Source organism: Cataglyphis hispanica, chromosome 15 (assembly GCF_021464435.1).
Source record: "Cataglyphis hispanica isolate Lineage 1 chromosome 15, ULB_Chis1_1.0, whole genome shotgun sequence".
Classification (NCBI taxonomy): domain Eukaryota; kingdom Metazoa; phylum Arthropoda; class Insecta; order Hymenoptera; family Formicidae; genus Cataglyphis; species Cataglyphis hispanica.
The window spans coordinates 1,509,481-1,535,486 of NC_065968.1; the positions used below are offsets into that span (position 1 = coordinate 1,509,481).

The window sequence follows — 26,006 nt, forward strand, 5'->3', positions numbered from 1 at the left end:
GGTTATACGAAGCTACGATTCATTCGATACTAAAGTAATTGAAGAGAAGTAATTCAAATAACGAAAATTCATGATATATTAATCGTTTAATAATACTTAATTTATAAGATTAGAAAAAAAAACAATATTTCCTGTGTATTTATTTCGTAAAAATTATGTTCAATATTTTATAGTAGTGATTGAAGACTTATATTGTTGTCATATTATTGTCGTATACGCCGTTGTTTGTTTATATATTGCGGACTACAGCGCGTATACACACACACACACAGTCACCTTGTTGTTAGTCGCACGGCGAGAGTCAAGTGGAAAGGTAACGACGCAAGACGCTTCATATCGTGTCGTATTATCAGTGATACTATTAAAATTGTTTCATAAAATACATGCGTATACTTTTTCTTAACAGCACAGATAGCATTGTGTGAATTTGGTCGCGTAATTTTTCAGGATCAAACGAATCGTAGCTTCATATAATAATTATTGCGTTTTTCCGTCGTAACATAAAGTATATGCGAGTGCTATATAAAGTTCCGCGCTATTATCGTCATTTTGGTGATTAGTGCGTGCATAATTGTAATTATCGTTTTTACGAGTGAATGTCATGTGAGTGTCATTAAGGAGCAATAAAGAAGAATTAGGAGAAGAGGAGGAGGAGGCCCGGGGAGGCAACAGGCATCGGTAGAGGTAACTATGAGGTAAGCAATTCATAATTTCAATAATTTATTATTTGTTATTTGTAAAATTACTTGCTTATTTCTTCGAGATAATAACTCATATCATTTAATGTAATATATATATATGTGTGTATAAAAGATTTGTAGTTCTTTAGAGTACTTGTATAAAAAATAAATTTCTATTTATCCATTTTATATAAGCTTATATCTAAAAATACACAAAATAGATGTTTTTTTATTAAGTATTTAAACGCACACGGTTTAAACACACAGATAAATATAACAATTTATATAATAAAGCGCAATAATTATTTGTTGGAATAAAATTAATTACTTCAGAATATTAATTACTAAATCGCTTTATATAATTTAAATTTATATTTTACAGATCAATGTTATGTTCTGCAACTCTGCCGTTGCGCATCGTATCGGTGAGTGTTAAATTATTTTTTGTCTTAATTTTTTTCTCAAGAAATATAACATAAATTTGCGAATTATAAGACACAGATATAACTACGTGTATAAATATTTGCAATAATGCAATAGGTAAGAACCTTTTTGCATTATTTAATCTTGTAAATAACTTAATAGACATATATATATATATATATATATATATATATATATATATATATATATATATATATATAAAGAAAAAGCGCGATTTATAAATCTTTCTGCAACAAACATTGTTCTCTCGAATTTAACTTTATCAATAACTAGCTTTATCAATTCTCAATCGTTTCTCCAGAATATTCAGTCGCCTTCAGCTAAAGTCGATCTAAAATTTAGGTTCACATCGCACGCGGATGGTAAGGGAGGGGTTTTGTTGAGGGTGGACCCTTTTACCGGGGGCAAACACAAAATGCATTATTTATTGCCCGTAGCGGCTGGCAATTCATCGAATTCCCGCTAAAAGCGAAAGAGTTGAGGTCGAGGGTTGGCACTCGTGCAACGCGAGGTGCGTTCGACGGAAACGGTCGTGGAGGTAGGGTTAAGTGATACCTTTTTTCCTTTCCATCCCTTTGCACATTCTCACGCGTGTACATGCATTCTCTCATGCGATTGAAAAGTTTCCGTCTTTTCTAATATCAATATTTTTCATATATTCGTGTCTTCTGTGTCTTATACACATGGAAGATTGACATTATATGTAATGTTATTTGTCAGAATTTCTTCACGGTTTTTTATTTTTAATATCAATGATTAACGGCATAAACATTTAAAAAAATAGAAAGTAGAAATATAAGAAAGAGAAAGAGACAAGAGACAATTGTATTAAATTTTTTTAAGAATATTTGAAATTTTACATTTGTAAATTATATTTCCAGTTTAAGTGTTTCTATATCTTTCTATGTAAATATTTTTTATGGAAAAATTTAGATTTTATTTTATTTTTATTTTGGAAAAGATAAATTCTTTTTTCTAAGTTATTAAAACTAGATTGTAGATTTGAAGAAACTCTTTAATTTTTCTTTATCCTCAACGAGATCAATAATTCTTTATATACAGTTCCATATTTTCGCAACTCGCGTTTTTTTTTTAAAGAACAAATCACCTATAAGTTTTCGTAAGCACTAATTGCTAAGGCAGTGGATGAAATTCATCGGTACAGTAAAAGGGTGTCGCGAGGGGATGCACAAAGTGAATCGAATAAACGTCCAATCCGGGTTGCCCGTCCCTCTTTTTCGCTGTTCCTCTCTTTCTCCCTCTCTCTCTACCTCTCCGTTTCTCTCTCATTCTCCGTTCCGTGATTTATGTTAATGTTTTTGTCTCGGAAGCGAGATACACCAAAAGGCGATTCGATTCGCACGGGCGCGGCACCCCCGCAGTTTTCGTTACGGCGCGGATTAACTTAACTACCTTAAGACGGCAATAAAGGTCGTCGACGCGATTTAACCGGTTCCCTTTTACTGCGGCACCGATGCCCTGATGCCCGTAACGTTAAACCAATGTCTAGGTTGCATATTGACGGTAATGGGAAAAGTTCGGTCTTTCGGTATCTGACTTTGCGCGGGGGTGCGTCGATCAATCAATCGGATCTCGCGGGCCCCACTAAACCCTTTCTCCCTGGTTCCGCCTTTTTCCTTCCGTTCGCTCGACAACTTCTCATTGGTATTTTAAAGCTTTTTTATGGCAATTATAGCAATTCCAAAAAATCATTAAAGTGTCACAAGATGCAAAAATATCTCGAGCATTATTTGAAATATTTGAGAAACCATAAATTTTTATGGAAAATAAACAAAATTAATTTAAAATCATGCGCGCCTTATCTAAAAAGTTTTTGATGACTTATAAGCGCAAATCTAAAATAATTTTCTTTTGGAGGAAAATAAAAAATATAAGCTATCGATCGGAATATTCTCTTCCACTTATTCTTATCATAAGTATGCTCGAGACTCAATAAACTTTTCAAAGTTATTAAATAAATACAATTAAACAAAATTATAAATATAATCTCGATTCAGGGTACATTGATATTCGAGGATCGATCATAGAATAAAATAAAAGATTGGTAAAACGAATAAGAAAATGTAGGGAAGTAATCGAATAACGTTCTTAATAATAATAATGCCTTAATGTTATCAAATTTTTACTTATCGATATAATATCCGTACAACAATTTAGCCTGCAAATTTCGATTAGATATCGAAACTAGTAATTCTGAATTCTATAAATAGAGTCTCTACGATTTTCGCTAAAAAGTTAAAAGTCTTTTAATAAGATAACATGGTAGATAGTCCTTTTGGCAACAACACTCGACAACTTGAGATTCGCGTAAACGCGACGGATTACAATAAGCGACAGGTCGGTATAGTAGTCGTCGGATCAATCCAGAAACCGTGAAGCACGACGAGGAAAGGGTGGCGGATATACGCCCCGATAGTCCGTATATCGTATAATAACCGCTCTCCGGACTTAGCCGTGGCCCGCGAAGGGATCGTCCTCTCCAGGTTAAATCGCCGCGTAAACGCCTCGGTATATGGACCGCCATGGATTTCGTTTCGGAATTGGCGCGAGCGAGTGAGGCTCTTAGATAAGGTAATCCGGACCTCGAAAACTCGTCGAGAACATCCCCGAAAACACCCTTGCATGCCGGGCACTGTGTACCTGCCACCAGGAAAGCCTTTCGGCTGATTAAACTCTTTCGTGGCGGAGAAAATATAGCAGTAAAATTAAAAATTTTCTGATATTAACGATTAGTTTGATGCTGTGATATTATTTACTATAATGTGATAAAACTGTGGAGACTTAATTATATTTCTTATAATATTTTTTGTTGTTTTATTATGTGTTTATTATGTAACGTATAAAATTAGTTGTATGTTTGTTCGAATAATAAAATTGTATATGGAAAAACGTGATTCAATATTTGACATCCGGGAAGCGGTTACATCTTATCGTGTGTCTAATATTTCGCTGTTGACAGCAGCGGTTTAGAAATAAAACGCTTTTATAAGAATAAGATTACATTGTATATAACATAGCGTTAGTAATTAATTCATATATTTGAGAGATTAGCACATATTTTTTTTGACGTAGATATAATAATAATTAAACAAAGATATTTATTATAATAAAGATATTAAAAGATTTAAAGCAATACGCTTCCTCGATTGTCGATCAATTAATTATACTTTACAATAATAAAAGTATTAATTATATAAAATTACCAAGCCGCAAAAGTAATGGAACACATTTCTATTTATGGCTACAATAACAAATAGGAAGACTAGTGTTAAAAAAAACAGCAGTAATGTGAGAAAGTAATAATAAGATCATAACATGCGCGATTTTCCAGAGAAGTCGCAATCATATTACAAGTCTTGGTGAGCATCGTGGTATGTAATATACCACGTAAAACCGACGGCGGTTTAGAAACGAAATTAGCACGTGGTGAGCGACAGTGAGTTCTCACGTATATCGTCGCGTAATTCTTTTTCAAGGATAACGACGCGTACTTTTCTCGGCAGCGAGCGAGAAGTGACGGAAAAGGGGATTCCCCTGTACCTGATGCAATTAACTCGCTATTAGCGGAGCAGACGTTGAGCAGGAGGCCCGCCGTTACGAAAGTATAGCCCGCTGTATACGTGATTAAAGCGGGAATTCGTTACGGGCACACCGGCACGGCTACGTCGATAAGATTAATTGATAAATGGCTGGAATCGATTGGCGCCGTTGTAGTTTCGTTACGACGGATCGGTGGGGCTGGCAAGATAAATATCTCGTCGCGCAATACAGTAACCATATAATCGGGTTTAATTGGAGCGCACGTAACTCCGCGGACGATAGTGATACATGAAAGATTATCATTACCGCGTTGATATCGGTCATTAGCCGAGCGCATCCAGCGTACGATAACATTGCGAAAGACCTTGCCAAATTAAGCCGAAAAAATTATGATGATCTTTTTTTTTGGTTTCTCTTATATTTCAATTTTGCAATCTTGCGATATCTTTTTGTTAGTTAAAATATATTTTGAGCGCGCTATTTTTTTCATAATCAGTGAAATTTGAATAAATAACTCAGCTGCATTTTTTTTTTCATTTCTTTGAGAAGCATAGAATAAAATAAAATATTCTGATTAAGTGGTCGCTCATGTGTTATGCAATAAGGTATTTAGTACACAAAGCACGTATATATGACGCACGCACAGGATGGTGAAGACTTATGCGTTTTTCCCGGAAAGAAATCCGGCCGAATATTTTTACAAACGCCGCGTCATTGTGTTTAGATTGTCCTGAGTTTGTGAGAACACATCGTGGTGTTTCCGCGAAGCACCGGGAAAAACATGCATTAACGCGAGAACAAGTAAATAAACTATCAAGGTAGGGAACATCAAGCGGCGAGAAGCTGCTGTGGATGAGACATCCTGTCGATGGTGGGGCAAAAAGTGATGGCGAGGGCAAGGCAAATGTGTATAGTCCGTGCGTAGGTTCATCACGCTCCACGTGTTCGAATAGCTGTCTTACTTTGATGACGTTCTCCGTTCGGAGGACAACGAGATGATGGCATACAGTGTTGCAAAAATGATATTTAGGTCGATTCTTCACAAGAAGAAAATTATTGTTTGGAAATTACAATAGTGTACTAGACAGATTGGTGCCGCACTCGAATGATGTAACTTTATCCGATACTTACTACTTCTCGCGATAGAGTAAAAGGAATGTTAAATAGAAAGTACTTGGCATATTCAGCTATATAAAGCATGCGATAACGTTGGAGCCTCCACGTTAGATTTGCGTTCTAGTTATTAGCTGTTTAATATTGATAAACATAATTATCACTTAATATAATTAAAGCATCTTTTATATTTTAATTACGAAAAATTATCGATTCAATAATTTAATTTTATCCCATTATCAAATGACGTTTTAAAGACATTTTATCAGACCAACCTATCTGTTTCGATCAATGATCCTGTTGTGATCGTCGTAAATTGTAACGATTATGACAAATAAGTCCGCTATCTATTTGGCCGAGTATCGTTTAAAGACTTGGAGACGAAAACATTGTGGAACAAATACCATCCGTGTAAGCTTATCACTGCAACGGCTGACGCTAGGCTGTTGCAGTGCGAGGTGCGAAGAGGGAAGACAGAGCATTCATACGGCACTGTCACACTCGGCGAATGCAGAAAATGTGAGCGACAGAGATCGACGAAGGCAGCGGACCATGGCAATTCGTGGGAGGAGGTTGTTAAAGCCCGCTTTATAACGAGTTCTGCGCCTCATCGCCAATATCGTCGATCGATCGTTTTCCTTCTAACAAGTAAATGTGGCCAAAATTTAAATGCAAATATCAAGGAAACTACAATTGCAAAAATTATTGTGGAAAATACGTGGATATATATAAACTATAACGATATAACGAGTGTATATAACGTGCAACCGATCGATAAAGAATTATGTCACACTACTCTAAAAATTGATACTGGCGAAATTGGCAAGAGTACCAAGAAGTAACGAAACAATTTATAACGCGACACATTTGAAAGTGGAAGATTTAATTCAAAGTGGATATTCGAGTGTATTTTTTACAATTTAAATTTTCCAAATATCTTTGATACTTTTTTTTTTACTCGAAAATATTCCCGACATTTCTTCGCTAATATCTGAAATTCAGCATTTGGCAACAACAACCATGATTTTTTTAGCTTCAACAGAAGAGTTACGTAAACGTATTATGTAAAGGATATAAGGAAGCTATAAACAATTAGAATATAGGCAATTTGCGCATGCTAAGCGACTCTCTCGTCGCGCGTTAGCTTAATGAGCACGTGTCGCGTAATTTCTATTGATGTTGCGACCTCAATAAATGCTGAAGAGCGCGACGGGCGCCTCTTTAATATGATGATCTATTAATATCGCAAATATCTCACATTAGGTATCGAGATGTAAACAACGTGGAACATATATTGCTAACTTAATAACGTAAATGCACGCATCAGAAAATGCACTATTTCGGCTTTAGCCGTCACGAATGCGCGATTCAAGGAAATTTTTGGTCACTCAAACTTAACTATCGCTAGTAAAATGTGGGAAATAAATTCTGTTCCAAAATGAATATTTTATTGGTCAGATAGTACAAATTAATGCAGGCAATGACATTAGATAATTGATTAAGCTTGGCATAAAATATTATATTACTCTAGATCAAAAGGCAACATATTTGATTATAAGATTATTATTGTATTCAAGGTATTGATTTGATGTTAATAACATTTAGGAAATGATATCTAATTTTAAATAGAATTGAAAAAAAAATTAAACTAATGATAGTTTTATATTCAAACTTAAAATTTAGACTTGTTGGAATTAAATATTATTAAAATAATAAATGTATTTTTTTTTCTATTTGGAAATAGATGTTGATTTTTACTTGTAGGATAGTAATTGAGTCTTTTTGTTATAATATTAACATATTAATTTAAACGTTTTTAATGTTTTCTATGTTATAATGAGTACAAGCATGATTGATATAAATTACGAATCCGGAAATATCACTAACATGGTCCATATTTTATATTTCTTTAATTTGTGCAAAATTAAAAAAAAAAGAACAACAAATAGTGCGTTATTTTTTACATATTACGATTTATTCATCGTTGTTTTAATATCCATATGTATATTTCACAAAAATGTCGCGCGGCGTCTAGAGCATGTCCGTGTCGTACGGTCTGTGACTACTGCAATGTCGAAATACGTAATTACCTATTAATTGCCGTAATTACTGTAAGAAACTGTACTATGACTTTATCTGTCGTTCAGTCATAATTATAAGCTACTTTGTAAGGACATTCAGAATTATGGTTTAACATATGCTATATGTTTACATTTTAATTCAATTGAAATACTATCTTTACTATTGTTACTGATCGTCTGATAAAATTGAAAGCATAGCTACTGTGATTGTATCTCTCTCTCTCTCTCTCTCTCTCTCTCTCTCTCTCTCTCTCTCTCTCTCTCTCTCTCTCTCTCTCTCTCTCTCTCTCTCTCTCTTTCTCTCTCTCTCTCTTTCTCTTTCTCTGAGGACAACTTAAATGACTATGTAAATTTAAATTTATATTCGAGTTGTGGAGAAAAAATGCGATTTTTTTTAATGACATCTGTTCTGGATTATTATATTCAATGTCTATTTTATTAATATATTATCTTATTAATATATTAATAAAAATATAACCTACGATTTTTCTATAATTATTAATAAGGCAATGTATTAAAAGAATTTATGTGACATTAAATATATATACACACACACACACACAAATATCAGTATTATATATCGAAAAATATAAAACAGAATAAATATAGATCATTAGTGCTTTAAAAGTACATGTTAATTTTATTATCAAATAAAGATATTTTTGTGAATTTAAGTAGTATTAGTAGAGACACCAAAAATATCTCTATAATATTAAAATAATAATTTAAAGAGTTTGAAATAAAAAATACAAACGTAGTTACTTGTCATACATTAACAACGAGTCTTGTCTTATGTAGGTCATATCTACTAGTTGGCATTATACATATCAATATTTGCAAAACAAATAGCGAATGTTAAATGGTCAGAATTGATAAGTTGTTTTTTATGGTATTATCAAGTTGAAATTTTAAGAGAGAATAGAACTTTGGATAATCGTTACATTTTAATAGAGGGATTAAAATATATATTCTGTACAATTTCATACAGTACAAGTAAAAAAAAAAACAAAACATAATAATTACTTTAAGATGAAATTCACTAGTTACGATTGTCAATATTGCCGTGCACACACTATAGAATTAAATATCGCCGTGCGCACACATTATGAAATATATATAAGTTTCATCGAAATCTTGAAACATTGTAGTAAAGAAGAAGTGGCATCTTATCTCGTGATTCATTTATTAGTCACAGTATTTCATGTATCCTGGCCGCATTTCATAGAATTATCTAATTAGTGATCCAAATGAAGATCGCATCAATAAGACACATCTATTTTTTCGGGTAGACCGATAATTTTATCAGCACGGCAGAGTGTACACCGGGCTTTATTCGGGCACCGTGAATACTGGCATCGTAACGGACAGAGAGAGCAAGAGAGAGAGAAAAGCAAACAGAGAAAAAGAGAGAGAAGACAAGTGAGAAAGACAGAAAAGCGTCGGCGATACTGTCAAAGAAGGAGAATGATATAGCGAAGGGGAGAGGGAACTGCGGGTCGTCAGTGCCAGGCTGCGAGAGGGGTGGGAGACGTCGGTCGGCTCGGGAGAGGGAGGGAAACGCGTAAACAGAGAGTCAACATGTAAACAGGCCACTCGCGAGACAAACAACGTAGGGGCCGCGGGCTGTTCGCCGCCGAACGAGGCAAGCAGGCAGGAGGCAGGCAGGCCGGCACACAGACAGGCAAGAGTAAGCTTGTGTTCGCTCGCTTCGTCGCTCCGTTTCCCGTGCGTGTTCCGTCCATCCGTTTGTTGCGGTCGGCTTGTCGCATCGTCGTGTGCTGGACTTATCAAATCGCGCGCGCCGGCCTTTTAAACGTAGCCGCCGAACGATCGTGTATCTGCGCGGGTTCTTCGAGCGACTGCGGCTACGGCGCTGGCGCTTCGAAAACCCGCCGAAAATTCGGAAGTGAGGGAGGTCAATGTCAATCGGGACCGTTCGGCACGGTTCGACGGATCTACTTGTCAGTGAAACGAGAAAGAGAGAGGAAGAAACGAGAAAAAGTGTGAGAGGAAGAGCGGGAGAGCAGTTCCACTCTTTTGTTGATAACACGTTCCGTAGAACACGTGAATTGTTGATGTCGCGATGAAAACGTCAACATGCGCCTATGGTGTCTCGAAGTTTATCGAGTCGTTAATTACAGTTAATTACAGTTGTGTGCGAGAATAAATTGTTGGTTTAATTAATCAGTTGATATAATTATTATTAATAGATGCCGATGAAATAGTAACTTTGTGATAGTGTAATCCAGAGAAAGAAGTAAAAAGAAAGAAAGCGAAATTTTTATTAACAATAAATTTTAAAAGTCACGCTGTTTTTCTGAGCCTCATTTGATTTAAATGACAGACTCATGTGTGAGATTTTAAAATTCACTTGAATGTAAATATTTTTATAATTTCGTATATCTTAATATGATGTCTATTACATTAATACGATTTTATTTAATTAGTGATACAGAAAGAATGTTTCTCATTATATATACATATATTTTTTTTCTTTTTTGTTATATGATTTTTTTATTTTCTGCTCAATTCATATCTCGTGGTCATCTAATCATGTTTTCTTTATTCTAATAATTTTTTAATAATCCAAATAATAAAAAATTTAATGTTTGATTATTTAAGAAACTTATAAGCTGATATAAAATTCAAAAATGTGTCATATTTATTTTCACAGAATTTTCGCGAAAGTTTTTGAATTATTTGATAAAGACGTTTAATAGAAAAATTTAACATGCAGCAAGTGTTAATTTTGATTGCGATACTTTTGTAATGCTAAATTGTTCATTGACAATAATCGGAAACATATTAACAAAATACAATAACGCGACATAGAAGAGAGGAAGATTCGATAATGAACAATAGGTGAATTTTCAATTATTCAGTGCATCAGTGATACGTTGCATTGCACGTCGCGTACAAATGTGCTACAAGAAGAGTGCATATAGTGATGAGGAATACACGTATCCATGAGGCCCGTGTGAAAAGCACAGACTTTCAGGGAAAGTTGATCGCATGTTTTGCACGTTTTAAATCACTTTGGTGAGTGTATTTTACATAAATTAATATTTTAATATGATACATATTGATTGCGCACATATATTTAATAATATAAGTTATTGAAGATATCAAAACTTATCGGAGTAAAATCTAGAATGTCAATATTGCAAATATTTATCAATTGTAATTAATATATATTAACCGCGTGCTTTTGTAGATCATAACATGCAAGAGAAATAACTCAAATTCTAAGTACTGTTATATAAATGGGTTCATTTATTTAAATCTTATGAAGTTATTTTGATTTGAGATTTTTTATATTGATTAATTAATAATTTATTGACAATACTAATTACTGAATATTATAATTATTATCAATACTAAAATTTCTTATTGTGCATATGTTATTGGAATTTGTATGCAATTTGTATCAAAAGGTTACAATCGAGCGTGTATATTTAATTCGATTGATTTTATTGATGAGCATGTTTTTACAAAGTGACACGCCTTATCAAACAATTTTGTGAATTGTTTTATTTAATGATTTTTTAAATATTTTGCTTACTACTCTGGGGAAATGTGTATGTTTAAACATCAAATGATGTTAGCTTGAAGAGTAAAACTTTTGTTGATTTTATTGTTAATAGAAAAGTATTGAAAAAATTTTAATATTTATCATATTACATGATTTTATTTAATCATCACTGCAGCGATCTCATTTCTCTCTCTTCATTATAATGAATTCTAAATTATCTTTTAAAGTCTCGTTACGTTTATGGAACAAGATAATTGATAAGTTATCCAAAGTATAACCTTTTACAAAGTGCGACAAAATAGCAGAATGCGTTATTCGCTTCCGATTTAAATATCAATAAAACACATAAAGGCGATTACGCGAACCTTTACGCTCTTGCTCTTTACTCCAAATACATATATTACGGTTGAATGTAATTACTCCGAAATTTGCAATACATGCAACGCACACTTTAACGTGTCATCCTCTTACCGAGCTCGATTACTGACATGAGAGAATCAGAAGCAGTGATATTTCTTTGGAAACATAGTTGTTACGATAGCATGCTGAGAAAACTGCAACGTTGTTAACATAGACAATAATCTAAGAGAAGAATTATCCGTGTATTGGCGGCCACTCATGTGAATCATCAGCTTTTTTTGCAGCATGCCGCGTAAGTAAGCAATTGTTACCCGCGGCTCTTATTAAGATTTATGAGATGTTACATACACATTCTCTAATTGCGCGTTCGCGCGAGCATCTTTTAAGAAAACTGCCGAGCGCGTCCATTATCCGCTTATTATCGTGACTACCTCACGCTCATAAATCGCCGCAAACACTTTTCCGGGTATTCCAAATTTAAGAGCGGCCAATTAATTATTAGCCCAGGCAGCGTCCGACCACTGTCTGCCAATTCGAATCATTCGGAACGGCGGCGCGTTGCATTGCATCGTCGAAACTGGAGCACGGAGAAAAAAAGTGTCCAACAAGGCAGGAACATTATAAGAACAATTTGCTATTAATAAAAATATTTGTCTATTTGTATTTCTTAGTATCAATATTTCTAGTCTTAATTTCTATGTCTTAAGATTTATAAACAATAGTTTTTTATTCCATTTTTTTTTTTTTAATAACTTGAATCTAGATTTTTAACATTATTTTGTTTTTGAGATTTTTTTTTTAATTTGTTTAGTATATATGATTGCCTTGCACTGAATCTTTCAATTGCTAGAGAGAGAAAGGAGGAGAACAAAGTAAAATTTCTTGTTTTTAAAGTTCTAAATATTTAAAATATTTACAAGTTCTGAATAAATTTACATTTATTTATTTATATTTAGTACGCTTGTATGATGAGCTGCGAAAAAGATGCTGAGAGAAACAGAAAGATAATCAATACTATATTAAAGCATAACTAATAATTATACAGTATTAATTTCTTATTATAGTAATAACTTTTTTTACGATACATTGGGTAAGAGCATCGATAATTTTATTCCTCATTCGTGCGTCGTTTTTAGAATTTAAAGTACGGTAACACGTGGAACCCACATATATATATATGCACGTGTACGATATGTGGTAGCTAAATGAATTGAAATCTGATGAACTTTGATGGCCGTTTGATTCGATTATTAGAAGAAACATTTAATTGATAGTTGGTTTGAAATTAACAATTAAATGTTTTTTAAAAATCTTTCCTCTTAATCAGTCTATCCCTTTCTAATAATAATTATATATATATATATATATATATATATATATATATATATATATATATATACATACATACATTTATTTATACAAATTAGTATATAAATACACACAATTAGTTGAAAGTTTGAAAACAATTATAAAATTCGTATATATAAATAAACAAATCTTTTAGATACATAAAATTTTAATATGAATTAATTACATATAAAAATTGCTATTAAATCTATAATAATTTAATTACAATAACGAGTAAGAAAAAAATATTTAATCCAAAGAAGTAAAGGAAAGATTGAAAAAAAATTGGATCACTGTATAGACGTAGGTATTATTATATAGCAGATTTATAAAGCGGATGATGTACAGCGGAAATTTATACGAGATGTTTCTGGCACTAAAAGATTCGAGAGACTGTGCATACCTGTCTCTCTTGATGTTATATTAATGTTTAATAAACTATTGCGAGGTAATAAAAAAAATAACGCGTTTTAACCATCGATCTCACCGCGTCAGTCGGATCGATCTCCGGTCAGAGTTCGATTCAAGCGTAATGAGAGAAAACGTTTAATTGGATCGGTCGTCGATTTGATCTCGTTGATCGAATCTGAACAGTTTAACGATTCGTGCTAGACGATTAATCGGCAAAATTCGTGCTATAGTCTTGTCTGGAAACGCGCGAAGCCTGCAAATTGTTCGTAATTATTTATTGTACCAACGTCCATACACAGGGTCAAGCATTTAAGTGTCAAATTAAAACCGTTACTTTTCAATCATGACCAATTTTTGTGAAAGACAGTTATTATTTGTTGGGAATAATTTAAACGGATTAGCATATCAACATATTAAGAGGAATAAATACAAATTTTGCCCATATTTTTACAATAGATTTTTTTAGTATCATCATATTTATGATTAATGTATTTATTAATGTTTATATTTTATATATAGATTTAATGAGTTCTTAGCAGAATTAATTAAATTTTCAATTTTTGCTCTTTTCATGTACACCGCAATGATTAAAATGTTTTTGTACAGAATAATCTTTTTATATTTTCATATAGTTTCTTATAAAAAAATTACTTAATATTAAAAGATCAAAACAATTTTTCTAATAAATGTACAGCATTAGAGATTATTAATGTTTCAGGCTATAGACTCTTGGCTAGGTATATAAATTTATTGCGTCGCGTATTAAAAGCATTCAAGCAATAAGTATTAGAATGGTAGTATTGATAACAAAGTAATTTTCAAATAAACAAACGTACACGTAAAATGCTTATGCGTATGATTTCTCTCCTACGTTAACAGAACTAAGATTATTTAAAGTAGATTTTCATTAGTTGTTCCAAGTTACGATCGTTTTATAGCTGAAGATAAGAAGTTAATCTTATTTTGTTTGTGGTCGCATGTCATGTAGTTTTATGACGAGTTTATATAGTCTCAGGATAACACGTATCTTGGAATATTAACAAATTTTTTGAATATTTCTTTATAATTTTGAAATTGAGACATACATTATCGTAAATGTGCGTATTCATATATATATATACATGATTACGGTTTTCAAATTAAATATCAAACAAATTCTAAATATATTATAAGGAATAGAAGTATAATTGTTTGATATAGTTTTCCTATTAAGATTAATTTTATATTATTACACAAAAAGAATATCAACACTTTCTAATGCTAAATGAATTCGAGAGCAAGGTTTAGCACTTTTTTAACCTTCTGCTATCTTCGTGCTATCATACGTTTGTACTTTTAGATCTGCGCGAAGAATAAGATACATTAAAAAGTGTTTGCGAGCAGCAACGAGTAAACAGATGGTTATTTATAGCCAAGCTGTGCGTCGACTAGTAAGGTGAAGCGAATAACGGGGAAAACCGCGAGACTGCGCCGTACATTCAAAACTCTGTCACGGAGTTGAGGAATTGCCGTCGTTTCTCGCAATTATTTCTTGAATTAGCTGGATTGCGGAATGATTGGGTCCATTCGCATGCAAAATAAAATTGCTTCAATCATCACGCACAAAGCGATTTGTACGCGTTCATCTCTCTCGCGACAGTTCCCGTTAAACTTCATTACTTTCCTACTTCGATAAGTATCAAGCATCAGCTTACAATGAAATGCAGGAATCTGTTTCCTGTTGGGGAATTATACACCGTTCACCGGGAGAGATTTGTGCCTCGACCTTCGTATATAATCGGTGCATTAAAGTAAATTGTTTTATCACGGTATTAGATTTGTGTGGAATTTAAAAACTTATTTGCAGTCTTCGTGGAATTAATTAAATTAATGTGGAATTCTTACTTTCTGAAAGATATCTTTTAACTACCCTTTTAATTAGTAAAGTTTATCTTTATATTTAATTGTAATCGACTTTATGTAATTAAAATATATATGATAAATGTCAAATAAATAAGCATATACTTATCGTTATATTTCGTAATTCGTTGCGCAATTCGTTAACAAATCATTAATCATTGTGATAGTGATATAAATGTGCTTACAAATATTAAAAATAAAGTTATCTTTTTCTTTGGTCTTAAACTATTTATATATTTACTGACATAAACATAAAAAAAGAATTGTAATTCTGATAGAAGATTTGGACAATCTTTTTTTCGAATATTACAAAAGGAGAATTAATTTTTTATAATCCAATATTATATACGAGAAAATTATCATTAGTAATCATTTGATAGTATTATAAACAGTGCCATTCTTTTGTGACATTTGACAAATGGTAAATTGTCTTATAGAGAAACATAAATAATTATTGTCTCAGATTATATAAGAAGATGAGACATATATAAGAAAACGAGACATAAAAATAATCCGAATAAAAATTCAAAAATAACCAGGATAAAAATTCAAATAAATAGGAATAAAAAATGATATACAGATATTCTCGAATATAAGCGATTGACGCATGCGTCATATCATAATTGTTGAATGACCGCAAAAACTTTCTTCTATGTCATAATCGTTGCAACAGGTTGGCATTTTGCATTTTTCTGCGTCAATACCAAATGCATTTACCAGCGTAATAAATTTTCTAAAGTATCATTTTGAATTTTTTATTTAGGAACGAGGTATATGCTGTTGTTAGCTGGCATCTAATACTCTTGTAATGTGACTAATGATGGCAGTAATAAAGCTTAAACACACATGAATGACATAAAATTTATTCTTCTCTCTCTCTCATTATACATATACACGTGTGTGTCACTTATATGTTTAGTTTTATTACTGTAGTTATTATATAATTCTCTTTTTTTTATTATTTTGTAACATATATTTATTAATAGAGTTATTACTACATAGATGCTTTGTTAAAATATATGAATCATTAAATACAATGGACGTTTACACGTCTAGAATTAAAAAAAATTCTTTAATTTTTTGTCTTGTATCTGACAAATTAATCTTATTAGGCATTTTATTTGTATTACTGTTGTCTTATTTTAATAAATATAATCTCTTTATATGAAAGAAAAAAAAACTCGTGCGCATAGAAAAGAGCTAATTCTGCATGAAATCTCAATATGTCCTATTTAACAGCAAAGTCCCCACGTTTCGCGTCAAGGGACACGTTCATGCAAATTCGACGGAAGGTATTGTTACTCGGTGAAGAACAAAAAAAAAATGCACGCATCAGCTGAACAAAAGCCGCTGTAGCGACAACGGCGCAAACAGCATCGGGCAAACAACTGATATAGGCGGAATAAAGAGAGACGGTCGTTTAAAGATTTCATTGAACTGCCACGATAATGGACACCGCATACACACACAGGCATATACGACGGCGCACCGCGCCACGCCACGCCACGCCACGCCACGCCACGCGGTTCGTATTATCAAAAGAAACTATTGTCGGGCTGTTGTTAACAATGCGTTGTTATTAAAGCGTGTCCCCGCGTCGGCGCGCGGATACTTCGCGTCGTGCGCCGATTGTGTCGGAAAATCGTTCGGACGCGCGCGCGGGATTGAGATGCGTTCTCTCTCGATACGTTCGTTTTCCGCAGGTGACCTTGACTTGACGTTGCTCCTCGCTGACGTGACGGTCCGGCCGCGTGCGAATCAGCTGTTTAAAGCTGGCGACATCATCTGCAAGTCCCGCGATCCCATCTTACAAAAATCGCAAAAAATTATGTTTTCGCATACTCGGTACATGTGATACATGTATGTAAGTTTTCATTTGCGATATTTTTTATGATTTTCATTAGCACAACTGTCGGCGTTCCGTGTAATGCGATAAGATTAATTTTGTGCTAAAGTTTCGATTAGGAATTTGGCTAGCGGATGGCGATGGTAGTCTCGATAATAATTTTCGAATTTTAGAGAATGAGAATTATTTTGAAACGTTGATTGAGAACACTAAATGGACTTAAATAAAATGCTGTCTGTAATTGGACGAAAATATTTTGCTATCAAAATATTTTAATATTTCTCTCTCATTATCTCTTATTAATTTTGTTACATTTGTAGGACAGTTTTTGAAAGATCTCTACACTTTTATCTTGCATTTTAATATTTTTGAAAAATGCATTTCACATTTAATAGTAATATTTTAAATTTTATTACTTGATTTATATTTTATATATATACTATATTTATATTTAATTTAACATAATTTAATATAATATATCCAATATAATATCTATATCTCTAATATATATATATCTATATATCTAATATATATATCTCCGTTTTATATTTTTTAAACATGTCTTTACTGAGACGCACTTACATTGAATTAATATAGCTTTTATCCTTATTTTTGCTTTTTCATGTTGATAAAGTGTCAATACCCGATTATTTTATTCTTACTTGAAAGTGTGCATTTCTAAAGTACAAACATTCGATATATGTGATATTTATTTAGTTGTGAAAGAATGCATCTTTTAAATATAAATATACAACTTTCTATTCTACATTATTGTTATAATACAAACCATCAAATATTGTTTTGATATATTCATGCTTACTAGAATTAATGTTTCAAGATTTTGAAAGAGAGAGAGAGAGAGAGAGAGAGAGAGAGAGAGAGAGAGAGAGAGAGAGAAAGAGAGCGAGAAAGAGAGAGCATCATGGGAATATTGATATGCGAGCAATTATTTTTTCTTTTATTAAAATATTAAAATCATTTATAATTTTATCAATTATTATATATACATCGAAATAAGTCATACATTCCGGCGCTAAACACGTTTTGCATGTTCCGTAGTTATGTGTCATTATCATCGCTTTTCTATAAATAATATCACACTTCTCGATAAAATCCACGCCCAGTCATTTGTAGTGTGAGATTTACAGCTTGTATAAATAGCCGGCAATCGCGTCTCGACCTGATGTCGGCCCCGTATAGCTCGCACGCATTTGATCGCTTCCTTTCTCTTTTGTTTCCAATAGAGATTAATCGTTCGTTCCTGATCGTTTCGACTCGCAAACAAAGCAGGCACGCTATTCAAACTTCAAGTGGAACGACTTTCGATCTAGGGATTTGTGTCGTCCGTTCGCGCTCCTCTTAACGTCCCAATACTTATTAATTCGTATTAGCAATTATTGCGATAATTTTTTTTCACGATATTTAAATAGCATGGAAATAAGATAAATCCCTCGATAGAATTTTTCGATAGCATAATTATTTTTTATATAATATGTAGTAATTGTCATATGTGTATAAAATCATGGTGACGCACAACAATCATAAATAATTATGCATCGTTGCGGAATTTATATTATATATATTTACATCGATCATATTTTAAATTTACATCTATTGGGTACACGTTTCTTTCGAATCGAGGAGCGTTACAATTTTTCTGCGGCAAACAATATTTTACAGAAAAATCGGATTTCCTGTAACAAGGAATACAAATGATCTAATTTTCAAAGCATCCCCAGGGCTTAAAGAACTTTTTATTTTACATTTGCTACATTCTCATCATAAAAACTAATCTAGAGAGATGTAATAGATCAATGTTCGATATTCAAAGTTCGATGACCTGAGTATTGGTATTGGTATTACCTCTGGGAGTACCAGCCCAATCAATAAGCTGAAAATAACAAAGTCATGGCGTCATAGCATACTCTCGAAATCCATGTTTTAAAAAGTTAATGGTAAAGCTCTGGAGCTGCCATATATGATGTTTGTTATTTATTCTTACAGCTTTGTACCTTTAAATTAGTTTTCTTTCAAATTTTTTGTTTTATTACAATATATTTTTGCCTTCTCTAGTTTTTTTTTTAAGAAGCATTGTAATATAATTTTAATAAATTATTATAATTTTAATGCAATGTTTAATATTAGTAATAATAATTTCACTTTTTTACTAATACTTAAAGAGATATTTATGTATTATATAAGATTATTTTAATTTTTTTGCGAAATCTTCGATAACCACATTAAAAGAAATATTTTTCTCTCCATTTCGGGGAATTCTTAACAATAGTTCCCGCAACATAAACCCACGAAGTAGCAGCCCGTGCGTGTCGCAGTCGATTTTCCGGGCTTACCGCGTGTCACCGGCCGCCGCATTTTTCCCCAAGCTTTAAGGTAAACTCATTGTTTGCGCGAGCGTGCGAGCGCGGACACATACGACATTATAAACGCGCGTGTAAGGCTATCCCGGTGTCTCTATTCAAGAAGGTATTATGAAACTCCCTCGGAAAACGTACTCCGCTTTGTTTCACCTTTTATTTTGTTCTGCTTTAACCGGATGGGAGGAACGAAACCCGGGCACATATATATACGCATACCTACAAGAACGCACGCATGCACACATTTAATGGCAAAATGTCGAATCGTCGTCTCGCGTCACTTTCGCTTTCTTTTTGTCGTACGGAGAGTTCGATGAGAGGCATTCCGTGCCGGAAAAAAATTCCACCTCTGCAGTAATTCTAGTGCACGTTATAAACAGTACGCTTTTCCACGTTGCAGCATCAATCCCTTGAGCCCTAATCGTGTAGTACAAACGTACATTCTTCTTTTAAAGAGCCCTTGAAATACTAAACTCTTTAGTACATCATTGCAAAAGTATCGCGCGGAAAGTGTCTTGTATCAGTCTGAATGAATTTTACAGAATAAATATATTCCATTCATGTATGTTTTTATTTTCAGATATCTTCAAGCCATTTTTAATGATATGCAAGTTAAAGATAGTATTAATTTTTGCACACTTACGTTTGCATAAATGCAACATTTTCATATATATATATATATATATATATATATATATATATATATATATATATACACTTTAATGTTCTTTTATAACCGAGATGAAATTTTAGTCATATACTAATATATCTTTTATTAAGAATGCAGCTAATGATAAATTATTATGTAATTTCTCATTGATATAAAAATCTTTTCAATTATTACAACTCGACGCGATAAGATTAAAATTTGATATGATTAAGGATATAATAATCTTTATTGCGATATGTGACGTGGACCTATTTCATTAATGAGCAGATAATTTTTTAATTAAGTTTTTGTAATCATGTATTATACATGATTCAGCACGATGTTCATAATGCCCAACGTTCCAGATAAAACGTGTAATCTATTTGTCACAACGACGTGCACATAATTTAACTACATAAATAGATTTAAATCGGGAAGGATTTACCGTTGTGCAACATGTCCATTATATTTTCAAATATATTTGAACCGGGATCTTTCATGTATCAAAAGATTAGAACTTGATTATAGGGGCAAATGATATCTCTGGAATAACATTTATGTATATTTCATACTCCTTATTATATTCATTTTCTCTAAGTGTAAATAAGATTAATCTGTTTGTTACAAAGCGTGAAATGACCCTGTCCCAGTTTTAAGTAGAAAAAGAAATATTGAACGATCGTGTTGGCGCGCCAATTATTAGTATATCGATGCATTAAAAATGCGATGTGTGTGGAAAAAGAAAATATTTTATTTTAGCGATTATTGTTCGTCTCATATCAGCTTTGTTTTATTTGCACGACGCATTTGTAATGCCGCGATACTTTCCGGTATCAAGGACACTGGTGCGATGACGTTTTAGAACAATGTAGAATGCCGGCTTAATTCGGTTTTCTTGATCTCAGAACCGGCTCAACGTGTTTCCTTCTGTGGATTTAAGGGACGTTCCACAACATCGTCCTCGGTAGTGCGTATGTATTGTCTGCATTGTTTTCAAGCGTATTCGTTTTCAATTGAGCGTCTGACTCAATCGGCAATTTCAAACGAATAACTGCGTATATATCCACGTGCTTCAGTTGAGTGTGCGCATAGCCCGACGGTGTGAAATGATCTTAAGCTGTATGCGATTGAAATAACTGATTCAGAAATGATATAATTATGTTCGTTCACATACATGCTTGTTTTTACGTAGGATAAGCATGCCTTTGTATATTATGTTGTTTCATTGTGCACGTAGAAATATGCTTATGTGTACACGTCACCACGCACAACATTTCTCTTAAACTCTTTTTATTCCGCGATATGCTTTCGACGCTTATAAGTTTATGCATACTGTACGTACTTTATACCAAAGAAGATTTATGCGCGTGAAATAACACGAGCGAATTTATATATGCAAATTACGCGAACGCATAAATTCGCCTTTATCGCCGCTGATCGGAAAGGTATAATATAAGCATATTATTTAAGATATAAGATATTGTTTTGTTACTTTCAATATTTATATAGGATAGTAGTTAGGTCGCTTAATAACTTGGCATATAAATGACATGTTTACGAGAATTATGTAAAGATAGGTTTTCCATTTGAATATATAATTTTAAAGTGAAATAAGATAATTAACATTGCATATAATATGATCTAGTTTTACATAATCAAGCAAATATAAATAATGTTGTCAACTCATATATATTCTCAGAGAGAGAGAGAGAGAGAGAGAGAGAGAGAGAGAGAGAGAGGAGAGCGCTTTTCTATTAACAGATGACAAAAAAAATTGATGCGACAAAAATATCATCTATGTAATAATATCTATATCTAGGCTACCTCCGTATTAGATTAATTGAACGAGCTTTGGTCGTTTGCAGATTTAACTGAGTCACGCAATTACCTGAAAGGAGGATTTCCTGTTTAGGCCACGAGATTAAGTGGGTGTTCGTAGATACGCTCTATTCCCACTAGCATTGCGTCGAATTACGCATACTCCGCCTAATGCGCAGATTTAATAATTTCGTCAGCTCGAAGCGTACGACACACATCTTAAATATGAGATTGTTTTATCACGCGTAATACATGATATTATTATAAATAATATTATATTTTTGCGGTGAGAAGATAAACAGCCATTCCATTTGAACAAAAAAGCTGATTTCCTGTTGCAAATATAACTTATATGTTTTGTATATGCAAAAAAATTGCTCTGACGTCAATGATGACTTCGCTCGACTATAAACTGATATTATTAGTCAAAGCAATTAATAATAAAAATTTTTAGTGATTGATGTTTACACAAATACGCCGCATAAATTTATACGCGATTTATCGCAATGTATATGAATAAATGTGACACAATATCCAATATGATGACTTAATAATCGCGTTGACTTATACACAAGAAGATATGAAACTTTATTATAATAGATGTAATGCATTTATATTAAAATATACTATGATTATGAAGAATGAAAGAAATTGTAAATTTTTTACACACAGAGGTAATTACAAAATTTTTTAAGACGGATGACTTTCTGTTTTGACGAATATTGAACAAGTGAAATTTAGTAATTAAAATAATATTTTCGTAAAAAAAAAAAAAAAACAAAAGTTTGCATAGAGAATAAATTGAAAAATTGAACATGTAATTATAATTTGTTTCTTGGGAATGTAATTTTTTTTTTTTTTTTTATTTAACGTCTGTGTGAGAGAAAAATATTTTTAAATAACACAATAAATCATTTTCACTTATGTTAATACTTATCACAAAACGGAACATTCATCATCTTTCAAAATCATCGAAAGACTAATAGAATCACAAGCTGTTATTATCGATGATGAAGGTTTCGAATCATGTAAAATACATTCGGTGGCCGATATAACCCAGCACGCCGCCTAGTAAGATTACGTAAATCACCGTAAGGAGCACCATGCCTGGAAGGAATCCTATATATTATCCCAGCCCTAATATGCCCGTACGTGCGTGCATCCCTGATGGTACCTGGCTCCTTAAGATGACGCGATATCAACCCTCCCATTCGTCCTTTGTCTTGAGTGTCTTATTTCCGACTTACGTCCATCATGTACAAGTCTGTCGTAATATAAATAGTAATATCGTTGATGACCTCATATATATATAATATATAATTTGATAACTTATATATTAATATTTGAGTATACACTAGCGTGTATAAAGCTGCACAAAAAATTGCATATTTATTTCTACATTACATTAACGCAAATAAAATTTTTAACTACTACTAAAGATACTAGCCTATATATTATACGCAAAATTGTACACATGCATAAATCATTTCTCTCGATAAATATGAGAATCGATCGAAGGAGAGAAACGTATTGAGAGAAACTTATTGAGAACCACTGTTCCGTTTTGTGCGACGAGAATCTCCGGCAAAGGGTTAAAGGAAGGGAGTGTAACTCTCCGTTATCTCGGCGTGCTTCCGTCGGACGGCAGACGCGGGATAGGGAGGGGAGGGGTTTCTCGAGGGGTCACAGAGAGGGACCAGGGGGGGCTAGTTCTCCGGAGTCAAAAGAGGTCCGCAACGTTTTCATGATTTTCCCAGGCTAATTGTTATGCATGGCGCGCATCCCGGCCATTTAGCCTTTAAACTCCTCGACCGCCGTCGCCTCTCTCTTCCTTCTCGCCTCCTCTTTTATCTACTCTCTCGCTCGTCATACTTCCCTTTCGCACGTGTTTGAACGTACATGCGCGGCCTCCGACACATCCTTCCTTCTTTCATCCGTAAATGCCCCAGCCGCCTCCGTCTCTATTTATCTCACAGTATATCGTTCTCTCCTCCGACACAATTTTCCGACTACGTCACTGGATCTCACGTTTCTCCGTATAGTAACACCCTGCTCCGCGTCTCCTTATTTTTTATTCCTCCTCATGGCACTGTGATAAGAACGCGCACGTGCTTCCGTATCCTTTGGCGAGGGGATGACGGGTGACTTTGCGGATAAATATCTTCGGGAATAGCTAAGATTCTTGAAATACTATTCTTCTTGTCTTTGACGATCGTAAATTTTAGATCTTTCACCTCTTACATGTGATACCGCAAGAAAATCTCTCCTTTGCTTCGTAAAGTTAATAATTTTTTATACGCGCAATGTGAAAGGTAAATGAAAAGGCAAGTTTCTTGCATATATGTGTCAAGTGCAATAAAATAAAATTGTCTTTTTTTTCATTTTTTTTTTTTGTTAAAAATTATATTATTATAAATTTTTCTAGGCGATATATAAATCATATATTTATAACTTATCATTTTAATTTTTGAATATATTAAATATGATACGTAAAGTTTCTTACATTATTAGTTTTACATATATTGGACTATAATTAGTTTCTTAGATCATTGATATTTTTATGCTTTACGAGAACTGCTCATTATATCGGCTATTGAAATGTGAATTAGAGATACTCCATGAAAAAACCGTTCATAAAACAGCACTCTCATCTCACGGTTAGTGGACGTGATGTTAGTGCGCGTGATTTGGTCACTGTCGCGATTTTACAGCACGCTCAACTACAACACAATACGCGCGTTTGTTCTTGATTTCATGCAAGGTTTCTCATGAGTATTGCGTATCTTTTGCGCATCTGACGATGCGAAACACACATCGTTATTTTTTAAATCGCGCCTCCAGGAATCGTTTTGCGTTACACAAACGTATCGCTGAATTATTACAGCTAGGCGCGCTCCCCGTAGATCGGTCATCGTGGTTTTCCTCACGAAACTCGCGCAAACCTCCATCGGTTGCGTGAGCGACGTAGTATTACTGTAAATTCTCGTGCGTTTCTCAGTTTGTCCCGTGCGAGTCGAGTGCATGTTATAACGTCGCGTGACGTCTCGCGTGTAGTCGATATATATATATATATATATATATATATATATATACCTCCCAGCGAGTGAAGACATTAAATAACAAAGCGCGATACGTGTCGTCTGACGTAGAGTCTGATTCTCGAATGCAACAACATTGAATGTTACATTGGCAAAATAAATCTTCTTCTCGCCTTCGTTCATTAGCACTTTCCAATTATAGAGATAAAAATCAATTTTATCGTTTGATAATAACCAATATTTTTTTGCAATATTAATTTTCCATATTTTTTAAAATTTTTTTATTTCTTTTAGCCATTTAAATGGATGGAGCAAATACAACAACAAAAGATAGCCGATAAAAGCTGATTTTTTTTCGGTACTTATGGTGATTATAGTTAAAACGAAGAGCAACATAAAGGATTAAAACATAAAGCAGGGTAGATCTATGTAAGGATTAGATAGATTCTATTTGATTGCCGATTTCGCGGGCGCGTATTTACACGTATATTTGGACGCAGGGTGCGCGCCGTAATTTGCGGCATAATTCCTCGTTTGATCGTGCGATTTATCGTCGTAGCCAATGCGTACGTCAACGTGATAGTTTCCACGACAGCATGCGAGGTATAAAGCAAGGCCCGTCATTTCCTTTGTAGAGACGTGTTGTGCCCGATGCTAAGTTTAGCGTATCACGGCTAGGCTGCCTTCAATAGTAAATGACACTCGGATGCGGTAGTTTGCTATGTTGTAACGATGACGATTTGCGACGCGACGCGTTGACGTGATGCTTAAGGGAACAATGAAACGCGATGCATTATCTTTACGTGGAGATGCGTTACTACTACGTCATTGATCTGCCTTTAGCGATGCAGC

At 33.5% G+C, this 26,006-nt stretch overlaps 1 protein-coding gene across 19 annotated transcripts in view; it reads left to right on the top strand.

The window, feature by feature from the left end:
- LOC126855291 (forkhead box protein P1-like) overlaps window positions 1-26,006 on the top strand; it is a 309,110-nt gene that overhangs the window by 77,788 nt on the left and 205,316 nt on the right. For 6 of the 19 annotated variants that reach the window (XM_050602794.1, XM_050602786.1, XM_050602787.1 and 3 more), the window contains exons 1-2: window positions 309-695; window positions 1,063-1,105. The exons of 6 other annotated variants lie outside the window; for them this stretch is intronic. Coding sequence is in view for 8 of the 13 variants with exons in the window: in XM_050602786.1 (XP_050458743.1) it covers window positions 691-695; window positions 1,063-1,105 (48 nt within the window). In the remaining 5 variants the exon portion in view is untranslated. Of the gene's footprint in view, window positions 1-308; window positions 696-1,062; window positions 1,106-8,885; window positions 9,567-10,235; window positions 10,257-10,553; window positions 10,919-26,006 lie in introns of those variants that run through there. 7 more of the 19 variants (XM_050602783.1, XM_050602782.1, XM_050602793.1 and 4 more) reach the window with 4 other exon arrangements.